The sequence below is a fragment of the Oncorhynchus clarkii genome, chromosome 5 (genome assembly GCF_045791955.1).
Source record: "Oncorhynchus clarkii lewisi isolate Uvic-CL-2024 chromosome 5, UVic_Ocla_1.0, whole genome shotgun sequence".
NCBI lineage: Eukaryota > Metazoa > Chordata > Actinopteri > Salmoniformes > Salmonidae > Oncorhynchus > Oncorhynchus clarkii.
The window spans coordinates 18,859,986-18,887,857 of NC_092151.1; the positions used below are offsets into that span (position 1 = coordinate 18,859,986).

Here is a 27,872-nt window from a genome sequence, read left to right on the forward strand (position 1 = left end):
CATTCGTTCTCAGCATCAACAAAACTCTATCCTTTATCTTGTTAAGTGTGTTCAGGTGTGTTGGCCGCACCCACTAATTTGCCACACCCGATCTAAATAATGAGTGCTTGCTTTCTTTAAAATGGGGTCTGTGTGAATACACTAAAATGAACAGCCTTGAATGAGTAAAAAAACATGGCATGCTAGCGCCATCCTGGTGGAGCAGTGAACTAATTCAATGGATTGAGAACAGAAGAATATACTGTAGGTTTGAATTTCATGATTAATTCCTAAGGTATTAATTGCCCTGTGTCCTATCTGTGCTTGGAGTTCAAAAAAGTTAACCAAAAATAAGATAGCAGTGTTATTAAAAATCATATTGAAACATTCAGTTAAAGTTTTAAGGAAGTTATTCAAAAACCTCCAAATAACCTATAACTTCCGTTCTCAGTGTTACTAAAAACCTCCCAGGAAAACTTTCAATGAACCAGAGTAAAACTTTCTTAGAACCTCCCTGCAACCTAAAAATCAACATTCCCAGAACAGGTAACATTTTCACTTCTGTTCTCAGAATGTTTAAAAAACATTACGTTTTACAAGTCAGGAAACGTATAGCTTCGTTCCCAGAACCAATGTGATACCAAAAACATACGTTCTCACAACTTTCAAGGAACCAAATGTGCTTGCTAGGATGAAAGCTTTATTTTACAGGATATTGTTTTCCTTGCCTTGCAAATTTAGAGGCTAATGTAATGTGAGTTATGAATTGGGGAGGAGAAAGGGATATGGTTGCAGAAAAGAGAAGAAAAACTGATTCATTTTCAGGGCGATACTCAGACACTTGGGATGATTTTGCCTTGTGGTGGGAGTATCAAACAACCTTTGTGGATTGGACAAATCAGAGAAAGATATACAGTATTGTCATTGGATAATACATAAAGAGAGCAGATAGTTGATTGGTTGAGAAAGTAAACATTGGGAATGTTTTCATCTGTGGCCATATTGAATGAGAATTCTCATATTTCTGACTGTGTGAGGGTTGAGGACGATAATTTCGCTGTTTTAAAAAGCCAGTTTACATAATCAACAGTTTCATATCACTGTAGACCAGTGTAGCCTGTAGCCTCTTCCTTTGTTCTTCTCGGTGTGTAGGTGTGTGTAGGTGTGTGCGTGAATATGTGTGTGTGTGTGTGTGCCTGTGCATGTGTATTACCTGCGATTATTTTGTGTCAGAGAGGGATTCCCTTGTTGTCTGTTGAGGAAATGTTGTGAGAGCAGAGCAGACCCAATCTCAGGATCTAACAGTCGTCCGCCCATTATGACACAGTTAACTGGTAGAATTATATCTTGCAAGGATTTTGTAAAGGGGCCTTTGTTTGAGCAGAATAGGCAGCACCGTCCCATGGGGAATGTCATCGTTGCCTGTATCAAAGGAAAAGGTGCTGATGCAAAAACTAACTGAAGCAGAATAGTTGTCCTCTCATGAACCAAGCTTTCTACATGGTGTTTGTTTGATCAAGTCCAGATGGTGGGAAAAATGATCTAACTGACCTCTCTATTTTAGGATCATAAATTGATGACATGGTTCTGTAATGAAACTTGAAGGTCAGTATCACAGAGAAACTCTGCCTGTCAAAAAACTCATTTGGTGGGAGACTGAGATAGACACGAGGCATTAAACAGACTTCATTTTGTCATTAATCTTCCTCTCTTTTCTCTGTCTGATCCCAGGCCGCCTCCTCTGACAGTAGGGAAACATTAAAGACAGTAGGTGTCAGGGGACCTGCAGGCCTCAGTGATGTCATTATGAAGCTGTGTAAATGCTGGTCGCCTCTGTGATAGATGGATGTTTCGGAGCTCTTTCCACTTATGAGGTAACTGTCTCATAGAGGAACTGAGAGCGAGGTGAGTGGGGGGAGGTTCACCTCCGTTGCTGTAGCAACAGGATCCCATCTCACCCATCCCGCTGAGATTTCATCTTCCCGGCCAATCAAGACATAGCTAGGGCTTTCTTCTCAATGCATTGGGTTATTTATGATATGAGGTGGCAGAGGTGTGTGTGTGTGTTTGTGTGTGTGTGTGCCTGTGTGTGTGTGTGTGTGTGTTTGTGTGTGTGTGTGCCTGTGTGTGTGTGTGTGTGTGTGTGTGTGTGTGTGTGTGTGTGTGTGTGTGTGTGTGTGTGTGTGTGTGTGTGTGTGTGTGTGTGTGTGTGCGTGTGTGCGTGCGTGCGTGTGCATGTGTGTGTGTACATGTGTATGTGCGTGCAAGTATGTGATATAACTTGAGAGATTTATCTTGAATTTATCTGTATTTCTGACTCACAAATCTAGAGACCTCCATGTTAATTTTTTCTGTATCTCACCCATGTCCACAACCAGATGGATACTGGATGTTCTGTTGTCATTGTGATGCAAAGTATTATAGACTAGCCCAAATGTGTGGAACAAATCACCACAGAATACCAGAGTTCCAGGAAATGTCAGAGTGAGTTCCCCAGTAAGGGGTGGCAGGTAGCCTAGTGGTTAGAGCATTGGGCCAGTAACTGAAAGTTTGCTGATTCGAATCCCTGAGCTGAGAAGGTAAAAATCTGTCGTTCTGCCCCTGAACAAGGTAGTTAACCCACTGTTCCCCGGTAGGCCGTCATTGTTTTGAATTTGTTCTTAACTGACCTGCCTGGTTAAATAAAAAAAGAAAGATTTATTTTTGTCCTTGAGAATGAGAGCAATAGAGAGAGCAGGACAAGCACATAGCAAAGCTAGTCAGGACAGGCCCCTGAGGGTCAGTCAGACAAGGTCCCACTGTAGACAGAGGCTCCTGGGTCATAATGGGACAACAACACAGAGAGAGGGGTAAGAGATGTCATGTCGAGTGCAGCTGAAGTTTTGTATTTGACCCTGTTGACATCTCACATGAACCATTGGACAATGTCCAGTAGCCAAGTCACGCAATGACAAAAGATGGACATAGCATTTCAGCCCCTCTATCTATTTATCACAGCAGATGGAATTGACACAGCTAACCAACTGATGGGACTGTAAACAAGATACCCAGTGTGTAGAGGTTGTTGAGACACATAGAAAGTGGAAGATATAGGTAGTAGTATTAGTAGATGTATTAGTGGTAGTAGTTAGGCTTGGGCGAGATACCATTTATACCGTATACTGGGGTATTGAGAAATACCTACTTTTGAATACCGTTGTTAAAAATCGCTACATTTCTTTTTTTTTTTGCGTTCTACACCAATGCTTATTAGTTAAGTTAAGTATAACTACAAGAAATCTAAGATGTGTCAAATCATTTGAATACAGCTCAGGGCTATGCATTTTGTTTACTAACTAGCTAGCTAAGTGGCTAGATGCGAAGATGAAGCTTTTTGGTTACAGCAGAGACATTCAATCCCGTCCTGGATCAAGATCCCTGTTGCCTAAATTATTTTGTGTACCCCCCCCCCAAAAAATGAATAAATCAAATAAGAATATATAAATATACACTATATATACAAAAGTATGTGGAATCCCTTCAAATGAGTGTATTTGGCATATTCAGCCACACCCGTTGCTGACAGGTGTATAAACTCGAGTACACAGCCTTGCAATTTCCATAGATGAACATTGGCAGTAAAATGGTTTTACTGAAGAGCTCAGTGACTTTCAACATGTCACCGTCATAGGATGGCACCTTTCCAACAAGTCAGTTCATCTAATTTCTGCCCTGCTAGAGCTGCCCCGGTCAACGGAAAGTGCTGTTATTGTGAAGTGGAAATGTCTAGTGGCAGCAACGGCTCAGCTGCGAATTGGTAGGCCACACAAGCTAACAGAACGGGATCGTCGAGTGCTGAAAGCGTGTAAAAATCGCCTGTCTTCGGGTTGCAACACTCACTACCGAGTTCCAAACTGCCTCTGGAAGCAACGTCAGCACAAGAACTGCTTGTCGGGAGCTTCTTGAAATGGGTTTCCATGGCCGAGCTGCTACACACAAGCTGAAGATCATCATGCGCAATGCCAAGTGTTGGCTGAAGTGGTGTAACGCTAGACACCGTTGGGTTTGGAGGATACCAGGAGAACGTACCTGCCGCAATGCATAGTGCCAACTGTAACATTTGGTGGAGGAGGAATAATGGTCTTGGGAGGTTTTTCTAGTGAAGGGAAATCTTAACGCACAGCATACAAGGACATTCTAAACAATTCTGTGCTTCCAACATTGTAGCAACAGTTAGGGGGGAAAAAACGAGGTCCATACAGAAATGGTTTGTCAAGATCGGTGTGGAAGAACTTGACTGGCCTGCACAGAGCCCTGACCTCAACACCATCGAACACCTCTGGGATGAATTGAAACGCCGACTGCTAGCCAGGCCTAATCGCCCAACATCAGTTCCCAACCTCACTAATGCTTGTGTGGCTGAATGGAATCAAGTCCCCGCAGCAATGTTCCAACATCTTCCCAGAAGAGTGGAGGCTGTTATAGCAGCAAACGGGGGACCAACTCCATATTGATGCCCATGATTTTGTAATGAGATGTTTGACAAGCAGGTGTCCACATACTTTTGGTAATGTAGTGTATATTCAGTGCATTCGGAAAGTATTCAGTCCATTGACTTTTTCCACATTTTGTTACGTTACAATCTACACATAATATCCCATAATGACAAAGCAAAAACGTGTTTTTTAATGTTTGCAAATGTATTACAAATAAAAAACAGAAATAACACATTTACCTAAGTATTCAGACCCTTTATGCAGTACTTTGTTGAAGCACCTTTGGAAGCGATTACAGCCTCGAGGCTTCTTGGGTATGACGCTATAAGCTTGGCACACCTGTATTTGGGGAGTTTCTCCCAGTAGTAGTATATCTGGTAGTAGTAATAATAGTAGTAGTAGATCTAATAGTAGAAATAGTGGTAGATCTAGTATCAGTAGTAGATCTAGTAGTAGACGTATATCTAGTAGTAGTAATAGTAGCATATCTAGTAGTAGTAGATCTAATAGTAGTAGTAGTATAACTGCTCGGTCCAGAACATCACTGGGGCCAAGCTTCCTGCCATCCAGGACCTCTATACCAGGCGGTGTCAGAGGAAGGACCTAAATATTGTCAAAGACTCCAGCCACCCTAGTCATAGACTGTTCTCTCTGTTACCGCACAGCAAGCGGTACCGGAGCGCCAAGTCTAGGTCCAAGAGGCTTCTAAACAGCTTCTAACCCCAAGCCCTAAGACTCCTGAACATCTAGTCAAATGGCTACCCAGACTATTTGCATTGCCCCCCCCCCCTCACCCCCCTCTTTACACCACTGCTACTCTTTGTTGTCATCTATGCATAGCAACTTTAATAACTCTACCTACATGTACATACTTCCTCAACTAACCAGTGCCCCCACACGTTGACTCTGTATCAGTACCCACCTGTATATAGTCTCATTATTGTTATTTTACTGCTGCTCTTTAATTACTTGTTAATTTGATCTCTTATTCTTATCCATATTTTTTTAAACTGCATTGTTGGTTAGGGGCTCATAAGTAAGCCTTTCACTGTATTCAGCGCATGTGACTAATCCAATTTGATTTGATATCTAGTAGTAGTAGTAGATCTAGTAGTAGTAGTAGATCTAGTAGTAGTAGTAGATCTAGTAGTAGATCTAGAAGTAGCATTATTAGAAGTAGTTGTAGATGTAGTAGTAGATCTTGTAGTAATAGTAGTAGATCTAGTAGTAGATCTAGAAGTAGCATCATTAGCAGTAGTTGAAGATGCAGTAGTAAATCCTGTAGTAGTAGTAGTAGATCTAGTAGTAGTAGTAGTAGTAGCTCTAGTAGCAGTAGATCTAGAAGTAGCATTATTAGCAGTAGTTGTAGATCAAATCAAATCAAATCAAATGTATTTATATAGCCCTTCGTACATCAGCTGATATCTCAAAGTGCTGTACAGAAACCCAGCCTAAAACCCCAGACAGCAAGCAATGCAGGTGTAGAAGCACGGTGGCTAGGAAAAACTCCCTAGAAAGGCCAAAACCTAGGAAGAAACCTAGAGAGGAACCAGGCCATGTGGGGTGGCCAGTCCTCTTCTGGCTGTGCCGGGTGGAGATTATAACAGAACATGGCCAAGATGTTCAAATGTTCATAAATGACCAGCATGGTCGAATAATAATAAGGTAGAACAGTTGAAACTGGAGCAGCAGCACGGTCAGGTGGACTGGGGACAGCAAGGAGTCATCATGTCAGGTATTCCTGGGGCATGGTCCTAGGGCTCAGGTCCTCCGAGAGAGAGAAATAAAGAGAGAATTAGAGAGAGCATATGTGGGATGGCCAGTCCTCTTCTGGCTGTGCCAGGTGGAGATTATAACAGAACATGGCCAAGATGTTCAAATGTTCATAAATGACCAGCATGGTCAAATAATAATAAGGCAGAACAGTTTAAACTGGAGCAGCAGCACAGTCAGGTGGACTGGGGACAGCAAGGAGTCATCATGTCAGGTATTCCTGGGGCATGGTCCTAGGGCTCAGGTCCTCCGAGAGAGAGAAAGAAAGAGAGAATTAGAGAGAGCATATGTGGGATGTAGTAGTAGATCTTGCAGTAGTAGTAGTAGATCTAGTAGTAGTAGTAGTAGTAGTAGCTCTAGTAGCAGTAGATCTAGTAGTAGTATATCTAGTAATAGTAGTAGTAATAGATCTAGTAGAATTAGAAGTCGAAGTAGTAGATCTAGTAGTAGTAGATCTAGTAGTAGTAGTAGATCTAGTAGTAGTAGTAGATCTAATAGGAGTAGTAGATCTAGTAGTAGTAGTAGTAGTAGATCTAGAGGTAGTATTAGGAGTAGTAACAGTAGTAGTAGATGTTGTAGTAGTAGTAGATTTAGTAGTAGTAGTAATAGGAGTATATCTAGTAGCAGTAGATCTAGTAGTAGTATATCTAGTAATAGTAATAAAGCACAGGATGCCCTGGGAGATAACTATATAACTAGATAACTATTAGATAACTATTTTCTCAGACTGGTTCAGAGGCTCACACAGCCTGGAATACCCCAGACTGGCTGATTGGTATGCTGCCTGCACTTCATGAACACACTGGTGGTGAAGAGTTAAGCTCATCCTCTTGCTCTCTACAGTATGTGTGTTGGTGCCCTCTCTCTCTGCTTCTCTGTCAATCAGTCTCTCCCTTCCTCTCTCCCTGCTTCTCTGTCTATCGATCTCTGTCTGTCTGTCTGTCTGTCTGTCTGTCTGTCTGTCTGTCTGTCTGTCTCTCTCTCTCTCTCTCTCTCTCTCTCTCTCTCTCTCTCTCCCCTTTCTTTCTGCCTGTCTCTCTCCCTCTCATTCTATCTAATTCTCTCTCCTCTCTCTCCCATGCACATTGACAGATGCTGTGGCCTTGGTGTGTGTCCTTGACTAGACACATTCTCCTGACACTACCCCCTCTTCTGTGTCGTTGGTCCTCTCCTCCCACGTCCTGTTTGGTTAACATTACATCCCTTGCTGAAGTATCTGTGACATTGTGGAGTCTCTGAGTCTCTGATGCAGTATGTACTTAAAATAGACCTTAAAAAACGCTGTTTTTTTCTGTAACTTATTCCATGTGATGGTTAGAAAGACTTTTGCATACGTCACAAGACGCAGGCCTCCTAATTGTCCCTAGAATTTCTAAGCAAACAGCTGGAGGCAGGGCTTTCTCCGATAGAGCTCCATTTTTATGGAATGTCTGCCTACCCATTTGAGAGACTCAAACTCAGTCTCAACCTTTAAGTCTTTACAGTGGGTCATATGATTGAGTGTAGTCTGGCCCAGGAGTGGGAAGGTGAACGGAAAGGCTCTGGAGCAACGAACCGCCCTTGCTGTCTCTGCCTGGCCGGTTCCCCTCTTTCCACTGGGATTCTCTGCCTCTAACCCTATTACAGGGGCTGAGTCACTGGCTTACTGGTGCTCTTTCATGCCGTCCCTAGGAGGGGTGCGTCACTTGAGTGGGTTGAGTCACTGACGTGATCTTCCTGTCTGGGTTGGCGTCCCCCCTTGGGTTGTGCTGTGGCGGAGATCTTTGTGGGCTATACTCTGCCTTGTCTCAGGATGGTAAGTTGGTGGTTAAAGATATCCCTCTAGTGGTGTGGGGGCTGTGCTTTGGCAAAATGGGTGGGGTTATATCCTTCCTGTTTGGCCCTGTCTGGGGGTATCTTCGGATGGGGCCACAGTGTCTCCTGACCTCTCCTGTCTCAGCCTCCAGTATTTATGCTGCAGTAGTTTATGTGTCGGGGGGCTAGGGTCAGTTTGTTATATCTGGAGTACTTCTCCTGTCTTATCCAGTGTCCTGTGTGAATTTAAGTATGCTCTCTCTAATTCTCTCTTTCTCTCTTTCTCTCTCTCTCTCGGAGGACCTGAGCCCTAGGACCATGCCTCAGGACTACCTGGCATGATGACTCCTTGCTGTCCCCAGTCCACCTGGCCGTGCTGCTGCTCCAGTTTCAACTGTTCTGTTATAATCTCCACCCGGCACAGCCAGAAGAGGACTGGCCACCCCTCATACACTGATTCCTCTCTAGGTTTCTTCCTAGGTTTTGGCCTTTCTAGGGAGTTTTTCCTAGCCAACGTGCTTCAACAACTGCATTGCTTGTTGTTTGGGGTTTTAGGCTGGGTTTCTGTACTGCACTTTGAGATATCAGCTGATGTACGAAGGGCTATATAAATACATTTGATTTGATTTGCATATACATTTCTAAATCTCATTTAATGTTCTGTCTTCAATTTAAAGAATGACCTTTCTCTTACATGCAACCATCAATTACAGTCATTCAAACATACTGCAGGGTTTGTACAGACAGACATAGCTAGTGGACCTAGCCACATAGCTTATACAATGGGTCCAGTTTGTGACCCAGACTTCTTCCTCTGACTCTCTGCCAAATTAGTCCACCAGCGAATGGCTGTTCTTTGATTTATCCCTGTGTGCTCTTCGTCTGGGTGCTGGAAAGGGCCCGGGGTGAGCCTGTGCCATCATCATTAATACATGTCCTGAGTTTCTCTCTCACCTACTATGGTGCTTAGTAGTACCATGACGCAGTGGGCGGTTTACCACCTATGTCCTTTTAAAGTGAATGAAACGACTCAGTGACCATAGTGACTAGTGGTTTGTCTTTAATTGTGAAGATGAATGAATGATTTTGAAGGGGTGATCGTAAGATCCATCTCTTACATTTATAATATATAGTATTTTCTTAATAGATTGTTTGTGTCCACCTTAAATCAATGTGGGTTCACTTTAGTGAGGCTGCTACACTCCAGAGTTTCTACATCTGCATATGCATTCTAATCTGTATGCATTCTAATTGAGTAAATCATACAACCTGCACAACCCTTCAACCTCTGTATGTATAGGTGTCATATGCCCAATGCAGCCATTTTTTATACCAATATCAAATAATTTATGGGTAACAATTAAGTACCTTACTGTAATAGATTTCCATTAAAATGGGTAAAAATACCATTTTAGCAAAAAAACTATTTCTCAAGCAAAGATTTGGCTAGGACTGTCTGGGAGTGAAAACTAGCTGTTATTTGCAGAGAGGTTTGGAACTCTCTTTGTTATTGGTCTATTAACCAATTTACCGCATGGGGATGTCACCATGGGAAGCTGAAACTCCCACCAATGAAAACCTGCTGATGAGAAGGTTCTGTGTAGAATGTACAGTGCCTTGCGAAAGTATTCGGCCCCCTTGAACTTTGCGACCGTGTGCCACATTTCAGGCTTCAAACATAAAGATATAAAACTGTATTTTTTTGTGAAGAATCAACAACAAGTGGGACACAATCATGAAGTGGAACGACATTTATTGGATATTTCAAACTTTTTTAACAAATCAAAAACTGAAAAATTGGGCGTGCAAAATTATTCAGCCCCCTTAAGTTAATACTTTGTAGCGCCACCTTTTGCTGCGATTACAGCTGTAAGTCGCTTGGGTTATGTCTATATCAGTTTTGCACATCGAGAGACTGACATTTTTTCCCATTCCTCCTTGCAAAACAGCTCGAGCTCAGTGAGGTTGGATGGAGAGCATTTGTGAACAGCAGTTTTCAGTTCTTTCCACAGATTCTCGATTGGATTCAGGTCTGGACTTTGACTTGGCCATTCTAACACCTGGATATGTTTATTTTTGAACCATTCCATTGTAGATTTTGCTTTATGTTTTGGATCATTGTCTTGTTGGAAGACAAATCTCCGTCCCAGTCTCAGGTCTTTTGCAGACTCCATCAGGTTTTCTTCCAGAATGGTCCTGTATTTGGCTCCATCCATCTTCCCATCAATTTTAACCATCTTCCCTGTCCCTGCTAAAGAAAAGCAGGCCCAAACCATGATGCTGCCACCACCATGGTTGACAGTGGGGATGGTGTGTTCAGGGTGTTGCTTTTACGCCAAACATAACGTTTTGCATTGTTGCCAAAAAGTTCAATTTTGGTTTCATCTGACCAGAGCACCTTCTTCCACATGTTTGGTGTGTCTCCCAGGTGGCTTGTGGCAAACTTTAAATGGATATCTTTAAGAAATAGCTTTCTTCTTGCCACTCTTCCATAAAGGCCAGATTTGTGCAATATACGACTGATTGTTGTCCTATGGACAGAGTCTCCCACCTCAGCTGTAGATCTCTGCAGTTCATCCAGAGTGATCATGGGCCTCTTGGCTGCATCTCTGATCAGTCTTCTCCTTGTATGAGCTGAAAGTTTAGAGGGACGGCCAGGTCTTGGTAGATTTGCAGTGGTCTGATATTCCTTCCACTTCAATATTATCGCTTGCACAGTGCTCCTTGGGATGTTTAAAGCTTGGGAAATCTTTTTGTATCAAAATCCGGCTTTAAACTTCTTCACAACAGTATCTCGGACCTGCCTGGTGTGTTCCTTGTTCTTCATGATGCTCTCTGCGCTTTTAACGGACCTCTGAGACTATCACAGTGCAGGTGCATTTATACGGAGACTTGATTACACACAGGTGGATTGTATTTATCATCATTAGTCATTTAGGTCAACATTGGATCATTCAGAGATCCTCACTGAACTTCTGGAGAGAGTTTGCTGCACTGAAAATAAAGGGGCTGAATAATTTTGCACGCCCAATTTTTCAGTTTTTGATTTGTTAAAAAAGTTTGAAATATCCAATAAATGTCGTTCCACTTCATGATTGTGTCCCACTTGTTGTTGATTCTTCACAAAAAAATACAGTTTTATATCTTTATGATTGAAGCCTGAAATGTGGCAAAAGGTCGCAAAGTTCAAGGGGGCCGAATACTTTCGCAAGGCACTGTATATTCAACCAGCAACTATCAGGAAATAACACTGACAAGAAAAAAGTCACACTTTTAATTTAGTTTCATCCGTTGTTGTACAATATGATATAAAACACAGGAAAACTGAATTGTAACTGCACTGGGCCTTTAAAGACAGTATATTACAGTATATTACAGTATTCCCACCCTCCCCAAAGTTGAATATACACACATATGCTTTTTGGGGGATAAGAAGTCTTCAATTAATGAAATATTCTTAAATTCCTGAAAATTACAACACCCTGTCCCGTTGAGGATTTAGCAATGCTATGTTTTCCTTCAGTGTAATAAATCAAATAAAATACACTAAGAGTACAGCACATTAAGAATACCTGCTCTTTCCATGACATAGACTGACCAGGTGAATCTACTTCAACACTATGATCCCTTATTGGTGTCACTTGTTAAATGTACTTCAATCAGTGTAGATGAAGGGGAGGAGACACGTTAAAGGAGGATTTGTATGCCTTGAGACAATGGAGACATGGATTGTGTATGTGTGCCATTCAGAGCATGAATTGGCAAAACAAAAGATTTAAGTGCCTTTGAACAAGGTATGGTAGTAGGTGCCAGGTGCACTGGTTTGTGTCAAGAACTGCAATGCTGCTGGGTTTTTCACACTCAAAAGTTTCCTGTGTGTATCCAGCCAACTTGACACAACTGTGGGAAGCATTGGAGTCAACGTGGGCCAGCTTTCGACACCATGTAGAGTCCATGGCCTGAAAAATTGAGGCTGTTCAAAGGGCAAAATATTAGGTTGGTGTTCTTAATGTTTTTCACACTGTAGATTGCAAGTGACAAATAACTGCACATTTCTGCACTTAGAATGACCCCATATGGCTCCTGGGCTGGACAATTAGTCAGGGGACTTCCCTATCAGCAACCGGTTAATTACTGTACTCTGGGGGGTTACAATTCATGTGTGTGTGCATGTGTGTGTGTGTTAATCTGGAAGTGTTGATTGATTATCTCCCCGTTGATTATCTCCCCGTCTAATGAACTCATTAGGACTCTGTTCCAACACCCTCCCCCTAAACGTATGTTTGTGACCTAGACTGACAGACACCTGCTAACAATGCTGCTGTGCTGTTAATGTTGCCATGAGAAAGGTCACCTTGAGAAGGCTATAGACCACCTGCAGGTGCAATGCTTCCAGGTTCCATATATCTTATTGGTTGGTTGATTCTTTATTCCATCAGTTTCAATGTTGATTGTTGATTGCTTGTTCTATCTTTTCGGTTTTATTTTCAGCAAGAGTAAAATGATTACATTGTCATGCTTCTCACACCCTCATTGTCTAAAAATCTGTCCAACATGTCTTATGGGAAAATGTGTCTCAAGCCAGGCTGATGCCCCTACCAAGCACTGTGGTGACAACATGACAAACAGGGTGACTGTCTGAGCCTCGAATCTCTCCTCCCCTTGTCTCCCTCCAATCTCTCACCCCAAACTCCATCTCTCTCCCCATCCTCTACATCTCTCCCTCTTCTACACCTCTCCCTCCAATCTCTCACCCCAAACTCCATCTCTCTCTCCCTCCTCTACACCTCTCCCTCCAATCTCTCACCCCAAACTCCATCTCTCTCTCCATCCTCTACACCTCTCCCTCCGATCTCTCACACCAAACTCCATCTCTCTCTCCATCCTCTACATCTCTCCCTCCTCTACACCTCTCCCTCCAATTTCTCACCCCAAACTCCATCTCTCTCTCCCTCCTCTACACCTCTCCCTCCAATCTCTCACCCCAAACTCCATCTCTCTCTCCCTCCTCTACACCTCTCTCTCCAATCTCTCACCCCAAACTCCATCTCTCTCTCCATCCTCTACACCTATCCCTCCAATCTCTCACCCCAAACTCCATCTCTCTCTCCATCCTCTACATCTCTCCCTCCAATCTCTCACCCCAAACTCCATCTCTCTCTCCCTCCTCTACACCTCTCCCTCCATTCTCTCACCCCAAACTCCATCTCTCTCCCTCCTCTACACCTCTCCCTCCAATCTCTCACCCCAAACTCCATCTCTCTCTCCATCTTCTACACCTCTCCCTCCTCTACACCTCTCCCTCCAATCTCTCACCCCAAACTCCATCTCTCTCTCCATCCTCTACATCTCTCCCTCCTCTACACCTCTTCCTCCAATCTCTCTCCCATCTCTTGGGATCATAAATCCCCTTGCTGGGCCTGTCTGCTTGGGCTGTCTGCCTGTCAGGGACACCTGTCATCCTGAAGGCCATGGAGCCTGTCTCTGCCTGGGGCCTCATTGTCCTTTTCTAGCCAATCACACTCCCAGAAGTGATGTTAACCATTAACCTACCAGCCAGCCTCCATACAGCCAGGAAACTGTGTGTCTCTGAATCTACAGTCCACGAGAGCAGTTATTATAGCTACAACAACCTTTTGTTTCTGTCCACGGTTGTTTGGTCGGTAGGGGGGGGGTTGCTTTGCTCCAATGGTCTTCCTCGCTCCTGTGGGGTAGAGGGTTTGTGTTACTGCTGTTTGTTTTGATGTGATGTATTGATTTTGAGTCTGACCCCTCCCTACCTGTCGGTAAAGAGCTAATACCTCTCTATTAGGGTGAAGCACACACACAATTAAGGATTGCTCTCATGTCTCTCTGTCATGTATTTTCGAGAAAAGCACAGCTTTTCATTGGGTCATGAGTTGAGCCATTTAGCCCTGTTTTGTTTTATGAGCCTTAGGTCACCAACATATTGCAAGCTTGTATAGTGAGTCCATTCTTCTTCTTGATGTCATCATCGTAATCATCATTATCATGAAGCCATTACTTCCGAATATACCTTCATTCAAGAAAAAAGAGACAGATTCATGATTTTCCACAAGAGTTTGTGGCTCTTTTTTTGTAGGTTTTAATAGTAGGCTTTACATCAAATGTCCCATAGGAGGGAGAGGAGACATTGCACACAAATATCAGAAAAGCACTAAATAATACTTTCACTTGAAACTAACCGCTACATTAGATATGAGTTTGGAAAAGGAGAGGATGCAGAGATCACAAGACAATTTTATACCACACAGTTGCAGACAGACAGTATTAACAATCACCCAAAATAGAGAAAGATAGAGCAAGGAATACAGTACAGTAGTTGAGTGAGGAAAGATCAAGAAAGAGTGGTGTGTGGTCGGTCGGTCACTATAGTTTGTGGTTGAACAGCAGGATGGTCATGCTTATGATTAAAGTATCCGGTTGCAGAGCTGTACAGGACAACTGGATAAATGTGTTGCCATGGAGACCTGTTGTGGAGGCAGTAACTAAGTCCCAGGCCCTGGTTGGTTGACTGTAATATTTTGCCTATGTGAGTTTTTACTTAACCAGTGACCGTTTGTTCTGAGTGGTGGACGGTTGTAGTATGTTGGTGGCCTCCCTATAGGCGTGGTCATTAAATCGTTTGGTTGATGTAGACGGTTGGTGTTTGAACATCTGTTTTCTATTGTTCTGTTCATGGCTTCGCATTTACAATTATCATCATTTGTCCTGGCTTTAAAAGTGTCTCGTTTTTTTGTCTTTCACACCCCAACTCGTACCCAAAACAGTCACTCTCCCCCGTGTTTTACTCTTCTCAAGGCGTATCTATACAGAGCTTTACCTGACTCGTAGGGATTTGGCAGAGATGCTGCCATCTTGCAACCACAAATGGCATACTGACCACTGCTTTATATAGACCTGTGGTAGGCCGAGGTATTACATATCCTCCTTGAGTAGCTAGGGCCATGGACTATGATGAAGCAGATTTAAAGATCTTAAAATTGCCAACATAGTCAGAAGATAGGGCCTTTAGTAGAACTTTTCACTCCATGCCATTATGGCGTAGCTGGCAACACCTCAAGGAACAACCAACTCTTAATGCATGTCTTCATTTCTATTAGCACAGCCTTGAGTTGTTGTTTTGGCAGATAAGAACAGATTTCCCCAATCCTTAAAAAGAGAAAAAAAGCTTATTACTCATGCATATTTCTTCCAACCATTCACCCTGTTACAAAGCTTTTTATAATTATAGTACAGTGTTTTAAAAAGAGAAAAACATGTAAGGTTAGGAAAGTGTCTCACTTCACAAGCCTGAAGATATTCTAGCACATTCAAGCAGTCGCTAGGGCTCCATTTGTGGTTCTACACAAAATGCTGGGGAGGACTAGCTAAGTAAAACTCAACTCCCCTGTGTACCTCACATCAACAGAGTTCAACAGCGACTAGTGTGGGCGAACTGGAGCTCCAAAATCACATAAAACAAGGCAACAGTAAACATGTAGCCCCCAGGAATGATGCAGCTGTCTGAGATATAACGTGACTAACTTATGAATGAACGGACTGAGAGATCCACAGACCCCTCCCCGGGCTATTTTGTTAGTGCTGAAATCCGTCGTTTTTGTTAAAAACCTTTGTGACATCGGAGCTCCAGTCCTTCCACTCTCATCTCCGCTCAACTCCATTGATGTGAAGTACATCGTGGAGTTGATTTTTACTTGGCTAGGGAGGACGGACTGAGCAGAAGTTTACAGTACACTACATAGAGTTCTATTTAAATCAATAGAAACCAATAAGCTATAAAGATCAAATCTGAACATAAGACATTATTTTAAAACAACGCGCTTTTGAAATTAAGTTTGGCCGATTATACACGTACCTTTCATATTGTATATCTTTAAGAGACTAGATTACATTTTAAAACTTAGCCAATAATAAATTAAATAAATAACAACTCTTAAAACACTGAGATGAAATAACAAAATTCATGGCCCCCGAAGAAAAGGTTTGCATTAACTGATGATAACAAAGACAAATCAACAATCGTTTGCACGAACAGGATCACAAAGCCTGCAGCGTAATTCTAAATCAAGATAGTGTCAGAGTCATGGGCAAATCTTGACTAGAATTGTCTTGCTCTCTAAATAATTACAATGAATTAAGACAAACATGTGTAATGTTTCATAGGCCCCTCAGTGCAGTTGAAACTTCATCTTGCTCTATGTATTTACTCCATCAGTATCAAACTAAACTAACTCTACACAGAGATTATCTGACAGTTGGGGACGGACTCTTGTTAAATTGTGTTTTACGTTTTCTAATAATTCTCACATAGGCTATTTGTCCTCAGTGCATCAATCTTTTACATTCAATTCACTTCCTAAGGCAATAACTTGAACGTGTTTTCCTCGATCCTTTGGTGTATGCAGCTGGGTAAAATCAATTTGATAGATGAGTTATATTTATAGACAGAGATATAATCAGTGGCTTGAGGCATTGTTTGATGACCTACAATCACACTCGGGGGAGTAACTGATTACATGGGAAATAACTGATTACATTACACGGGAAAAACTGTGACTGTAATCAGTTGTATTGTAATCGGATTACAGATACTTTTGAAAAACTAGATGACTACTAGTTGGATTACTTTTTCAATTCAGAAAGGATGTTTGCGAAAAATACATTGACACCTTTCTGTTCTCTCAATGACATTCAATTCAGCATTGAACAAAGGCGCAAGTTTAAGGTTGTTCCACAAGTGAGTGTGGCCACAAGTCAGAGATCAATAGGATGACACACCAAATGCGTTTTGATGGATCCTTTGTGTCTTCTTCTAATGTGTCTAAAGGGGAAAGTCACCCAAAAGTAATCAGATTACATTACTGAGTTTGGGTAATCCAAAATGTATGTTACTGATTACAATTTTAGACAGGTAACTAGTAACTGTAATGGATTACATTAAGAAAGTAACGGCATGTACCAGAATTGTACATATTTTGACGTGTAGTCCCAACCTTGAGGACAAATAGATTTCATCATAATATCTCAATAATTTTGTATTATTGACAGACCTTTTTTTGTCCCCAGTATGAACAAGTATATTCTCATGAATTTTTCTATATTGTTTTGACATGATAATTTATTGATAATTGGTGCTCATGGGAAATGTTGTTTTCTGAAGAACTCAATCTATGTCAAGAGCACCAATTTATACAGTTGGAGCATTCTATGTCCTCATTTTATGTTCTCTATAGTGGTCAGATACAATTTTTCATTCCGTACAGGATATTGCTATGACATTTCCTTACTCAAAGTTCTCCACAAAGCTGATACTTGTGTCAGATACTTCTTTTGGGTATTGTGGACTTCATTAAAACAATTATGTTTGCCATTGTTTTTTCAAACCAGAACATCATTTTAATGAAGGCTATGTATATTTCATTAATGTTGGCACACAGCCTTTGTTTAAATTACATGCGTTTACATTTACTTTCTGTCTACGTCATCCCTCACCCCAACTCAAAGATACCACTAACAACATGATCCACTTGATCACTAGATCTCTCAGTTACTAGATCATTTGATCAGGAGAGTCCAGAGGGTTGTTCCAATCCAAATTGCTACGACCCCTTCCCTCCATCAGAAGGTGCTCCCTAACAGAAACGTCTTGTAACGTCAATAGAGTGCACACTCCAGTGAAGGGAGAAGTTAAGGGAAGAAGAGAAGCATAATTTGGAATGGAACGAGGCCCAGGATCAGGTTCACAGCTCTATCTTGCAGGCAGGGAAGGACTCGTCCTGCATGACCACGGTGGAGCTGGAGGCCAGCACCATGATGTTCAGGTCCTGCTGCTTCTCATGGGTCTCCTGGTACCACTCTCTCATCACCTCTGAGTCATGAGTTGGGATCAGGGTCACCTGCCAACAAAGAAGGGTTAGGGTTTGCATACTATTTTTTTTCACAAAACTCTGAGCTAAAAAAGGTTCTGAGAGTATTTTCTCAATGTATACTATTTAAGTCTTGTCTATCTTCTCTATGGCACCTCTCTCTCTGATACTATGTGATTATAACATGGTTATTCTGTTAAATTGACTGTCTCACTGTACCTGCATGTTGTTTCCCCACGTGGCTTTGCCCTCCAGCAGTGAGTTCAGGACAGCTTTGCTGGGCTCCTGGGCAGTCTGGTCATTGCCACTTGCTACATAGTAGGATGACCTGACCCGTTTGAAGAACTCTGCATCCACATTCTTGGCGCTGCAGTGGTTTGGGATGTAAACCAAATCCATGTACATGGGAGGGCAGTTGGGTATGGGTATTGCAGTTGCTGCCTTTCCACTACCTGAACCTGAGACAGAGATGCAGCTTTGTTAGAAAATCTATGTACATAATGGATGAAAAACAATTAGAAACAAACCAACGCTTCCAGACTCATGACCAAGTAAGAAAATATATGAGTCTTACCTGATGTGGCACTTTTCACACCCCTGGATGCAGAGCTATTGGTTGCATTTTTGGCATCTTTCCCTTCTCCAACACTTTTCTTAGGAGAGGCCATTGCTTTTGAATCCTTTACTTTTGAAAGGCCAGTCTTTCTGACTGGTGAGGAGGACTTGGTCTTGGTGAGTTTCTTCTTCTTAGCTTTCTCAGCTCCCTCTGCCTTTGAGTCCTTGTCCTTAGTCTGGTTGTTGTCGTCAGCGGGGGGCTTGTCGGCCTCCGGATCCACCATGGTGACATCTGGGTGGGCTGGAGACGGAGCAGAGTCCCTGGGAGCCACGGGAGGAGGATCAGCATGTCTGTAAGTCAGGGTCCTGTCTGTTGGTAGTGTCTCAGAATCATCCTCAGAGTCTATGTTTGCATCCGCAGTAATAGAGGGACACTCCTCTGTCCCAGGGGGAACATCCGAATCCGTCTGGGATGGGGCGGATTCACTGATGGAGGTTGGTGGGGTCTCTTCACATTGCTTAGCGTGGAGTTTACTACCAGGGGGTGGAGGTCCTCCACCTGACTTAGCCAGAGGCTTTTCCTCCTCCAGAGGATTCTCCTCATTCATGAAGTACTCCAAAGGACTGGGGTTGATGAAGGATGGGGACAGCTCTGTCTTAGGGTGGCGGTATTCACAAGAGGTCACAAGGCAAAGGTCAACATCTGTCCTAGACCCAGGAGAGGGGCTCTTCTGGGAGGAGTCTGGGTCCTTGGAACCACCTGCACACTTCTTATAGTCGGAGTGGTTGAAAGAGAGTGGTATGTAGGATGGGGAGGGAACCTTGGGGCTGACAGGGGATTTGGAATCTCCACCACATTTGAAGGGATTAGTCTCTGCTCCTAGGGGCATATCTGTTTTCTGAGTGAAGCAAGAATAGGAGGGGGATGAGGGGGGAGACCCTTTCGGGGTGGCAGGGGATTTGTCCATCTGCTGGGCTAAGCCCGGTGACATTTCCCTCATCTGACAAGGCGTAGTTGTCGAGGGGGTGGACTGAGATGCGTCTGATGGGGACGCAGAAGTGGCGCGACCTGAGTCATTGTCTTTGAAAAGCATAGGCTTGTCTACAGTGGGTCTGTACTGCTCGGAGGATCTCAGATCATTCCCCTCTGAGGGGCTGTAGTCCACCTCTGTTGGTCCGTTCTCTGTGGCGCGCAGGCTGCCTGCAGAAGGGTGCTCTGGAGACTGTTTGCTGAAATCTAGGGCTAATGAGTGATCAGGGGACTCCTGACCAAATGACATGGTGGAATGCTCTGGGGATTTAGGCTCCTGCACTGGTGTCCTTAATTTGGCTGTCTTTGGTGAGATGTCTGGAGATATTGACATGGGCCTGGGGCTCTCCCCTTTAGGAGAGACCTCTGCCTCCTGAAAAGGGGTTGGAGTCTGAACCACAGAGACAGATAGGGAGTCTTCCACCTCTGTTGATAGAGGGGAACCGGCTTCACCATGGAGAGCAGGGGAAACGTCATCTGTCATAGGCTCTGGGAATGAGCTGGTGGCCAGTGAGGCAGTGGAAGCCGAGGCGATGTGTGAAAAAGTGTCCTCTGCTACAGCCTCATCTACAGGGCTACCCGATTTATCCGACGTGGTTGCCTCCGAGATCGACATTTTACTCTCCTCTTTGAAACCTGCGAATGGGTTTGTGGATGAGAATGAGGTACTGTCGCTAGCCCCATTTTTCTTCTCATCTTGACTCGAGTGCATTGTTGACATATGATCTAAATCAAAGTGTAACTTTCCTTCTACTACAGGCGACGGGCTCTTGATTGGGGACAGCACCTTATCTACAGTCGAGGTGTGGTCAGGAATTGGGTCGTCCATGGGGCTGACCCTGTTGGAATCTTCTTTATCACTTGTAACTTCTACAATTACAGGCCCATGGTCATTTGCAGGTGCTATAGAGCCAGCCTTCTCATCCACGGGAGACTGAAAGTAAGGGGTGTGACCAGAGGAATGAGGTGAGGTGGTACCTTCCAATGTCTTGTCATCTGGGCTAGTAGAAGACCCAGCTGCTGCCTTTGATGATCCTGAAAGTGTTGTGCACAGTTCAATTGGTGCCGCGAATCCAGATAAGTATGAGTCAAAGGTTCCTTTGGGAGCTGAAGGGGAGCGGATGAGAGGTGAAGTAGTGGTGAGTATAGAGCTTGCTGAATCAAGACCAAATTTGTCGGACTTGAACCCTTCCTCTTTGTCCTCTTCCAGTGACGATGGTGGAGATATTGTGGATGCAGAAGCGTTGTAGTCCCTTCCTTCGGTGGCATCGCTCTTTGAGTGGTCTGACTCTGGGCCGTCATGTAGTGGAGACAGCCGCTTCCTCTCAAGGTCTCCTAACATTGTTCCTCCAAACCTGGCAAAGTCCTGAGAGGGAGAATCCTCTGTCTCATCGTTAGTAGTCTCGTCACTCATAATGTCCCTTGGAGTGGACATTTCGTCCATTGGAGTTGGCACACTGGAGATCTCAATAGTTGACTGGGTGTGGCCAGATGTAGCAGTGTATGCCTCGTCACGGTTCTCATCATCTGAGGCTGCTTCGTCATCAGAGCCAGCTGGAAGGGTCTCATCATGAATAGATGCAGACGGAGAGAGAGGCTCAGAAGTTTTGGGAGGGGGTGTCACCGACAGGCCCCACTTCTGTACTTCTCTTTCATTTCTGTTAAGATCTTTTCCACATTGGTCTGGCTCTGCATCCTCGTCTTCAGAGTCTTCATCTTCACTGTCATCAGCATGTTTATGGTTGTCCATTTCCCTTCTCATTGGCTCATGGACCTCTTCTGTCTCTCCCTTCTCTTCATAATCTAGCCCAGTTCCCTCATCTTCAAACTTCTCACTGCCGCTGCCGCTCAACTTCCCTTTATGCTCTTGTTCCTCTGGAGTCTCCCCGCTTTCTCCTTCATGCTCAGTGGTTGTAATCCCCTCATCTAGAGACTCTGCTGCTTCAGGGGACTCCTTAGAGTGCATGAGGTCCTCTCTGTGGATCACCACCGGCTCTTCTTCCTGAAAGATCTCCTCTTCTTTGAGCTCTTCAAAGTCCTTAGTGAGGTCCTCTGGAGAAGACATCATGGCTCTATCTGTCTCAAGGACCTCTGCAGCACAAGTGGCAGTGGCTACCACTCCTGCTGTGACAGCTGCAGCTCCTGCAACAGCAGATTTAGCATCTGTGGCCTTGAGGTCCTTCTTGGTGACTTTCAGTTTTGCCTTGGACTTGGAAGGGCTTCCAAAGTCTTTCTTTGTAGTGTCATCTTTTTTCAGAGGTTTTGGTTTTGCTGCGAGTTTTTTCCCTTCGCCTAAAGCAGATGGAGTATTTTTTAAATCCTTGGATGGCTTCTTTATGTCTTTCTTTAGATCATCTTTCTTTTGCGCCTTATTCTCTTCCTTCCTCACCTTCATGGGGGAATCCCTCCTGAAATCTCTGTCTTTCTTTAAAATGTCTTTCTTCACCTTCTGTTCCTTTTTGGGTGTTTCTTGCTTCTGTTCCGTTTTGGGTGTTTCTTCCTTTTTAGATGTTAGCTTATCATCTTTCTTCACTACTTCTTTCTTTACCTCCTTTTCATCATTTTTCTTATCTACAGACTTCCTGGGTTCTTTTTTGATAATCTTCTCCTTAAGAGCTTTTGGTTTCATTTCAGCCTTCTTCTTTTCTGGAGTTTCGGTAGTTGGCTCTGCTTTCACCTTCACTTCTTTTTCCGGTGCTTTCGCTTTTTCTTTTTTCACCAAAGGTTTGTCTTTTTTCTCAAATTTGTTAGTCTTTTCTTGAGCCGATTCTGCATCTGTCTTTGCCTTCTCTGGAGCCTCCTCCTTTGACTCCTTTTTGAAACTTTTGCTTGGTGATGGCCTAGAGACTGACTTCAAACTCTCCTTGCTGTCAGTTTTATGTTTCAGCTTTGCTTGCTTTAGAGCTGGTGCCAAGTTAGAAGATAGCTCCTTCTGGGTGACAACTGGCTGCTTCAAGAAGTCCAAGTGTTTTAGTTTTTCCAAACCTTCAAGAATGTGATACTGAGAGGCATTGCCTGGAAACAGGACACGTACTATCTTCTCTGAAGGGTTTGATGGGTGCCACACAATCAAGGAAGAGATTGAGGTCATATAAGAAATTGGGAGCTCAGATTCTTTTCCATTGGGCAGAATAACAGTGGCTTTGTCTTTCTCGCTGCCTGTCCACTGCTTCATAAAATGTTGCAGCTCCTTGCTGTTCTTCGACGGGTTCAGCACATACATCTCAAGCTTCCCCACGCCCATCTTCTGAAACAGAATGATGGGTTCGATAGTGTTCCCGACCGGCCTCTGCAAAGGCTCGGGCCTCAGATTCAACTTGCTCAGGTAATGGAGTGTGTGTGCTGCCTCTTCAATGTTCCTCCTCACCCTGAAGTTGGGTTCAGCAGGGTTCCCCAGATTATCAGGGGTGTTCAAGAACACAACCCCAATGTCTGGGGATATGAGGTTCTTCAACCAGTCGCCAGTAGCTTGGGAACCCTGTGACTGCTCTTCCTCCAGCTCAGCCATCTTCCTCTGAAGCATACTGTTGATGCCTGGCAGGTTGTCGTCCCCGATGTGGGTCAGGAGGATGGAGTCTACCCGGTCTAGGTGTCTCACCAGCTTCCAGAAACAGGACTTGCGGTCGGAGCCCCCGTTGATGAGCATGTTGAACCCATTCACCGCAAAGAGGGCAGAGTCGCCGTGGCCGCCGGGGAAAATGTAGCAGCATGGTTTTGAGAGCTTCAGGAAACCGCCAGAGGTCGGAGGCTCCAGCATGTCAAATGGAGATGGGATTTCTACTGACTCCGACAGGTATTCTGTGAACTCTGAGAGACCTTCCATCTCTGGGAGTATCAGTGGTGAATTGAGCTTCATGTTGATGAAGTCTTGTAGGTTGTGTTTGTCCAAGTTTGAGTTTTTCCAGTCACCTTGCTCAGGGCAATAGAGGGTTAGGCTTGCCTTGTTTGCTGGGCGAATAGTGCTAAGTAATTCACCAATCTGGGGATAAGAGAGAGAGAGAGAGAGATTTGGAGACATGGGATTAAAATCATGAGACTATGATCAAACAGAACATTTTCACAATTATGACAGATATTAGAGGAATTGTATTCAATCAGATGTAATCATGAGGTTTGCTCATTGGGAGGTCAGTAACTTCAGCAGATCATGAATAGAACTGCAAACTGTAACATTATAATGAAACAGTAATTGCTTAGCGAACTATTTTCTCAATTTGACTCACCTCTTGGTCTGTGAATATTTCTATGAAGTTGAAGAAAGAGAAGGAGCCAGACTGCAAAATCAGTGCTCCTGTGTTTTCAAAGCTTTGTCCTGAAAGCACCAGCAGCTTGTTTCTGGCTGTGTCTGAGATCATCTGACAAACCTATGCAGCAAAAAAGGGCAAACATGTCAGAATGAAAGCCACATCTGTATCATTGGAGTTTCCGTGCAATTGTGGCATACATTTATTTTGCAATCACAGTCCGTATTGCTCAGTTGGTAGCGCATGGTGCTTTCAACGCCAGGGTTGTGGGTTCGATTCCCACGGGGGACCAGTATGATGTGTGCACTCTACTGTAAGTCACTCTGGATAAGATGTCTGCTAAATGACCAAAAAATTATAATAGCTAATATTAAAAGTTTATGCTCAGAGACAATCTTTGTGAGCTTGGAAAATGCTGTTAGCTCTAAAATTAGGATTTTTTAAATTTATTTTACTAGGCAAGTCAATTAAGAACAAATTCTTATTTTCAATGACGGCCTAGGAACAGTGGGTTAACTGCCTGTTCAGGGGCAGAACGACAGGTTTGTCAGCTCGGGGGTTTGAACTTGCAACCTTCCGGTTACTAGTCCAACGCTCTAACCACTAGGCTACCCTGCCGCCCCATGCAATGTTGTACTTTATGTCTGTAATCCTTGTAGTCCATTTCAAAGTGAATTTGTCATGTCAATGTCCACTTAGGCTTTTACTGCCAACAATCTTGATTAGAAATATCACCCATTTCACTTCAATCAAATCCATTAGATAATTAGTGTACTCGCTCTCGCTCTCTCTCTTTCTTTCGCTCTCTCTCTCTAGTGCCCAGCCTTTTATCCTCTTCACAGGCATGGACTGTTCCGGAATGCTAGACAGGGTCAAACCTGCAGTACTGTGAGATATTATTAATGCACAGATTGCAGACACCGCCAGGCAGGAAGGGAAGCTGGAAGAGTGAAAGAAAGGGTTGACAGATCTACCCTTGTGTAACAGCCTTCTGTTTCTTTTTTCAATTTTGAACCTTCTAGTAATTTCTAGTGAATTCACTTAGTAAAATGCTGCACTACAAAGTAAATATATATAGGGACAAAACAGTAACCTAGAATCCAAATTTAATATAATTAATCTTTCGCTCATGTTTCACTATTCGGTCAGTATTTAGATTAGATTCCAGGCCAGAATCTGATAAACTATCTGTTGGTTGAGTAAACCAAGGCAGTATTCTTCGTCCCCAGAGCTTCTTATTGTGATGGTTCTATTCTAGTCCACATAGCAGAGTAGCAGAAAACAAAGGACTGGGGAGGATAATTGGCCAATTAAGCGTGCCAAGCAGTCATCCATTTCAAGTTGCAGTTGCTTTGAAATGCGTTTATGTCTATGAAGATGTCTTCTATGTATGGGAGTCAAGAGTATGTTTGTGTACGCATTCTTGCAGTGTGAGAGAAGGAGGTAAGTTGAGAGGAACAAACAGATCAAGAGTAGAAATGTCTCCATAAAGGAGTATAGAAAATATCAATGAGACCATACAGTACCATTCCATCTATCCAAGGTTGTGTTCAGTAAAGGGAAAATGTTTTGAAGAGCTTTGAAACGTTTTGAAACAGTGAGGTGCTAACCTGAGCTTGTTCAATAAGAACATATTTTATTTGGTTCTTTTGCAAAGCCTTTTGCTAAAATGTGCCCGCCCGACTGAACGTAACCCAGGTGTGTTTGAATGGAATGTACTTACCTCAGTGCTGACAGCTTCATCTGAGGGGTTGATAAGCACTACTGTCTCGAGAACGCTGCTTTTGTGGTGAAGAATTCTCTGCCCTGAAAACAACACAGCGATATGGAACAACTAAATCAATGTGTGTTATGGGGGAAAAACGATCAACACAATGTCTAGATCAATCTAAAATGAAATGCTTTAATTATTTCTGCTTGTTTGATTTTTCTGATAGTGGGTGCTTGTAAAAGCATGTTTTAAAGGGATAGTTCAGGATTTTGGCTATGGGGCCCTTTATCTACTTCCCCAGAGTCAGATGAAGTAGTGGATACCAACATATATACACTACATGTCAAAGGTTTTAGGACACCTACTCATTCAAGAGTTTCTTTATTTTAACTTTTTTCTACATTGTAGAATAATAGTGAAGACGTCAAACCTATGAAATAACACATATGGAATCATGTAGTAACCAATACTTGAGATTATTCAAAGTGGTCGTGGTCGATTGCTGCAAACAAACCACTACTAATGGACACCAATAAGAAGAGACTTGATTGGGCCAAGAAACACGAGCAATGGACATTAGGCCGGTGTAAATCTGTCCTTTGGTCTGATGAGTCCAAATCTGAGATTTTTGATTCCAACTGCCGTGTCTTTATGAGATGCAGTGTGGGTGAACGGATGATCTCTGCATGTGTCGTTCCGACTGTGAAGCATGGAGGAGGATGTGTTATGGTGTGGGGGTGCTTTTCTGGTGACATACAACCAGCATGGCTACCACAGTATTCTGCAGCGATACGCCATCCCATCTGGTTTGGGCTTAGTGGGACTATTGTCCTGTTTTTCAACAGGACAATGACCCATAACACACCTCCATGCTGTGTAAGGGCTATTTTACCAAGAAGGAGAGTGATAGAGTGCTGCATCAGATGACCTGGCCTCCACAATCCCCCAACCTCAACCCAATTGAGATGGTTTGGGGTGAGTCGGACAGCAGAGTGAAGGAAAATCAGACAACAAGTGCTCAGCATACGTGGGAATTCCTTCAAGACTGTTGGAAAAACATTCCAGGTGAAGCTGGTTGAGAGAATGCCAAGAGTGTGCAAAGCTGGCATCAAGGCAAAAGGTGGCTATTTGAAAAATCTCAAATATAAAATCTATTTCGATTTGTTTAACACTTTTTTGGTTACTACATGATTCCATATGTGTTATTTCATAGTTTTGATGTCTTCACTATTGCTGTTCCTGTAGACTTTCAGTCATTGCACTAAGCTAGTTAGCATTGGCTCGCAAAACTACCTCTAACTGGATGCAGATACATCAAAATGGTATCCACAAGTTTATCTGACTCTGGGGACTGCCAAAATCCCAAACTTAATATGGCCCTATTAAGCAGAGGCTACAGTTGCAGCAGATAAGTATTACTCACTTGTCAAGGATGCACACAGACAATTACCCCCTTACCCTGTCACCAACCACCCACCCCAGCCACTCCCAAGTCAACCAGCGAATCAGTGAGAAAGAACCGTCTCTTTGTACTCTCTTAGTTTCAGTTTTATCTAACAACTCGAGTCTCTCTCGTTCTCCCAGAAATGCAGGCCATGGAAGAACTGGGACATTTTCAGCTTCCAGGAATTGTGTACAGATCCCTGGCAACAGCTCTGGTGGACACGCTCCCTCAAAACTTGAGACATCTGTGTCATTTTGTTGTGTGACAAAACTGCACATTTTAAAGTGGCCTTTTAATGTCTCCATCACAAGGTGCATCTGTGTAATGATCATGCTGTTGCTCACTAACAGGGATGTAAACAAATGTGTGCACACACTGTAAGCAAAGTAAGCTTTTTGTGCGTATGGACAATTTATGGGATCTTTTATTTCAGCTCATGAAACATGGGACCAACACTTTACATGTTGCGGTTATATTTTTGTTCAGTATACGTTGAATAGACGTTGAACTGGCGTATGTGCCCAATGGTAATCTTTCAGCAGCTTGCTTTATCTTAATCCTTTCCTTCACCATTATTATATCTTAAGAACCAACTGGGTAACCCTTCAACATGTAAATGCAGTAATTTAGTGTTCTTTAGCCAGATCTGATAATAGTCCTGATAAAACAGGACCTGTACTTCCTGATAACTACCCAATCAAGAGCAAGAAGTGAATATAACAAGAGCAGCATGGGAATATAACATCAATACAAAACTGTCACGTTGTCTATATTTCATTTGATTGTATGTTTCTGCCCTTTGTCTGTGCTCCTCTGGTCCAGGTGGCACCAACACACTTGAGAGTGCAACCACAGACTCATCATTCACCTACAGTAGTTGAGATTCCTTCCTTTAATCACCTGAGTGGCATCCCAATCCATCTTTCTCTCGGTTTCCTTATCCTCTCTCCTTTTCACTCATTGTGGCTATACTGCTA

At 43.3% G+C, this 27,872-nt stretch overlaps 1 protein-coding gene across 1 annotated transcript in view; it reads right to left on the minus strand.

The window, feature by feature from the left end:
• Positions 1 to 14,111: 14,111 nt before the first annotated feature.
• The window catches only part of LOC139408490 (microtubule-associated protein 1B-like), a 30,902-nt gene continuing 17,141 nt past the window's right edge, over positions 14,112 to 27,872 (minus strand). Inside the window, exons 3-7 of the mRNA XM_071152452.1 lie at positions 25,464 to 25,546; positions 23,720 to 23,860; positions 18,486 to 23,475; positions 18,131 to 18,369; positions 14,112 to 17,941 (exon numbers count right to left, since the gene is read on the minus strand). Of these exons, the coding sequence (XP_071008553.1) occupies positions 17,786 to 17,941; positions 18,131 to 18,369; positions 18,486 to 23,475; positions 23,720 to 23,860; positions 25,464 to 25,546 (5,609 nt within the window). The 3' untranslated portion in view covers positions 14,112 to 17,785. The remainder of the gene's footprint in view (positions 17,942 to 18,130; positions 18,370 to 18,485; positions 23,476 to 23,719; positions 23,861 to 25,463; positions 25,547 to 27,872) is intronic.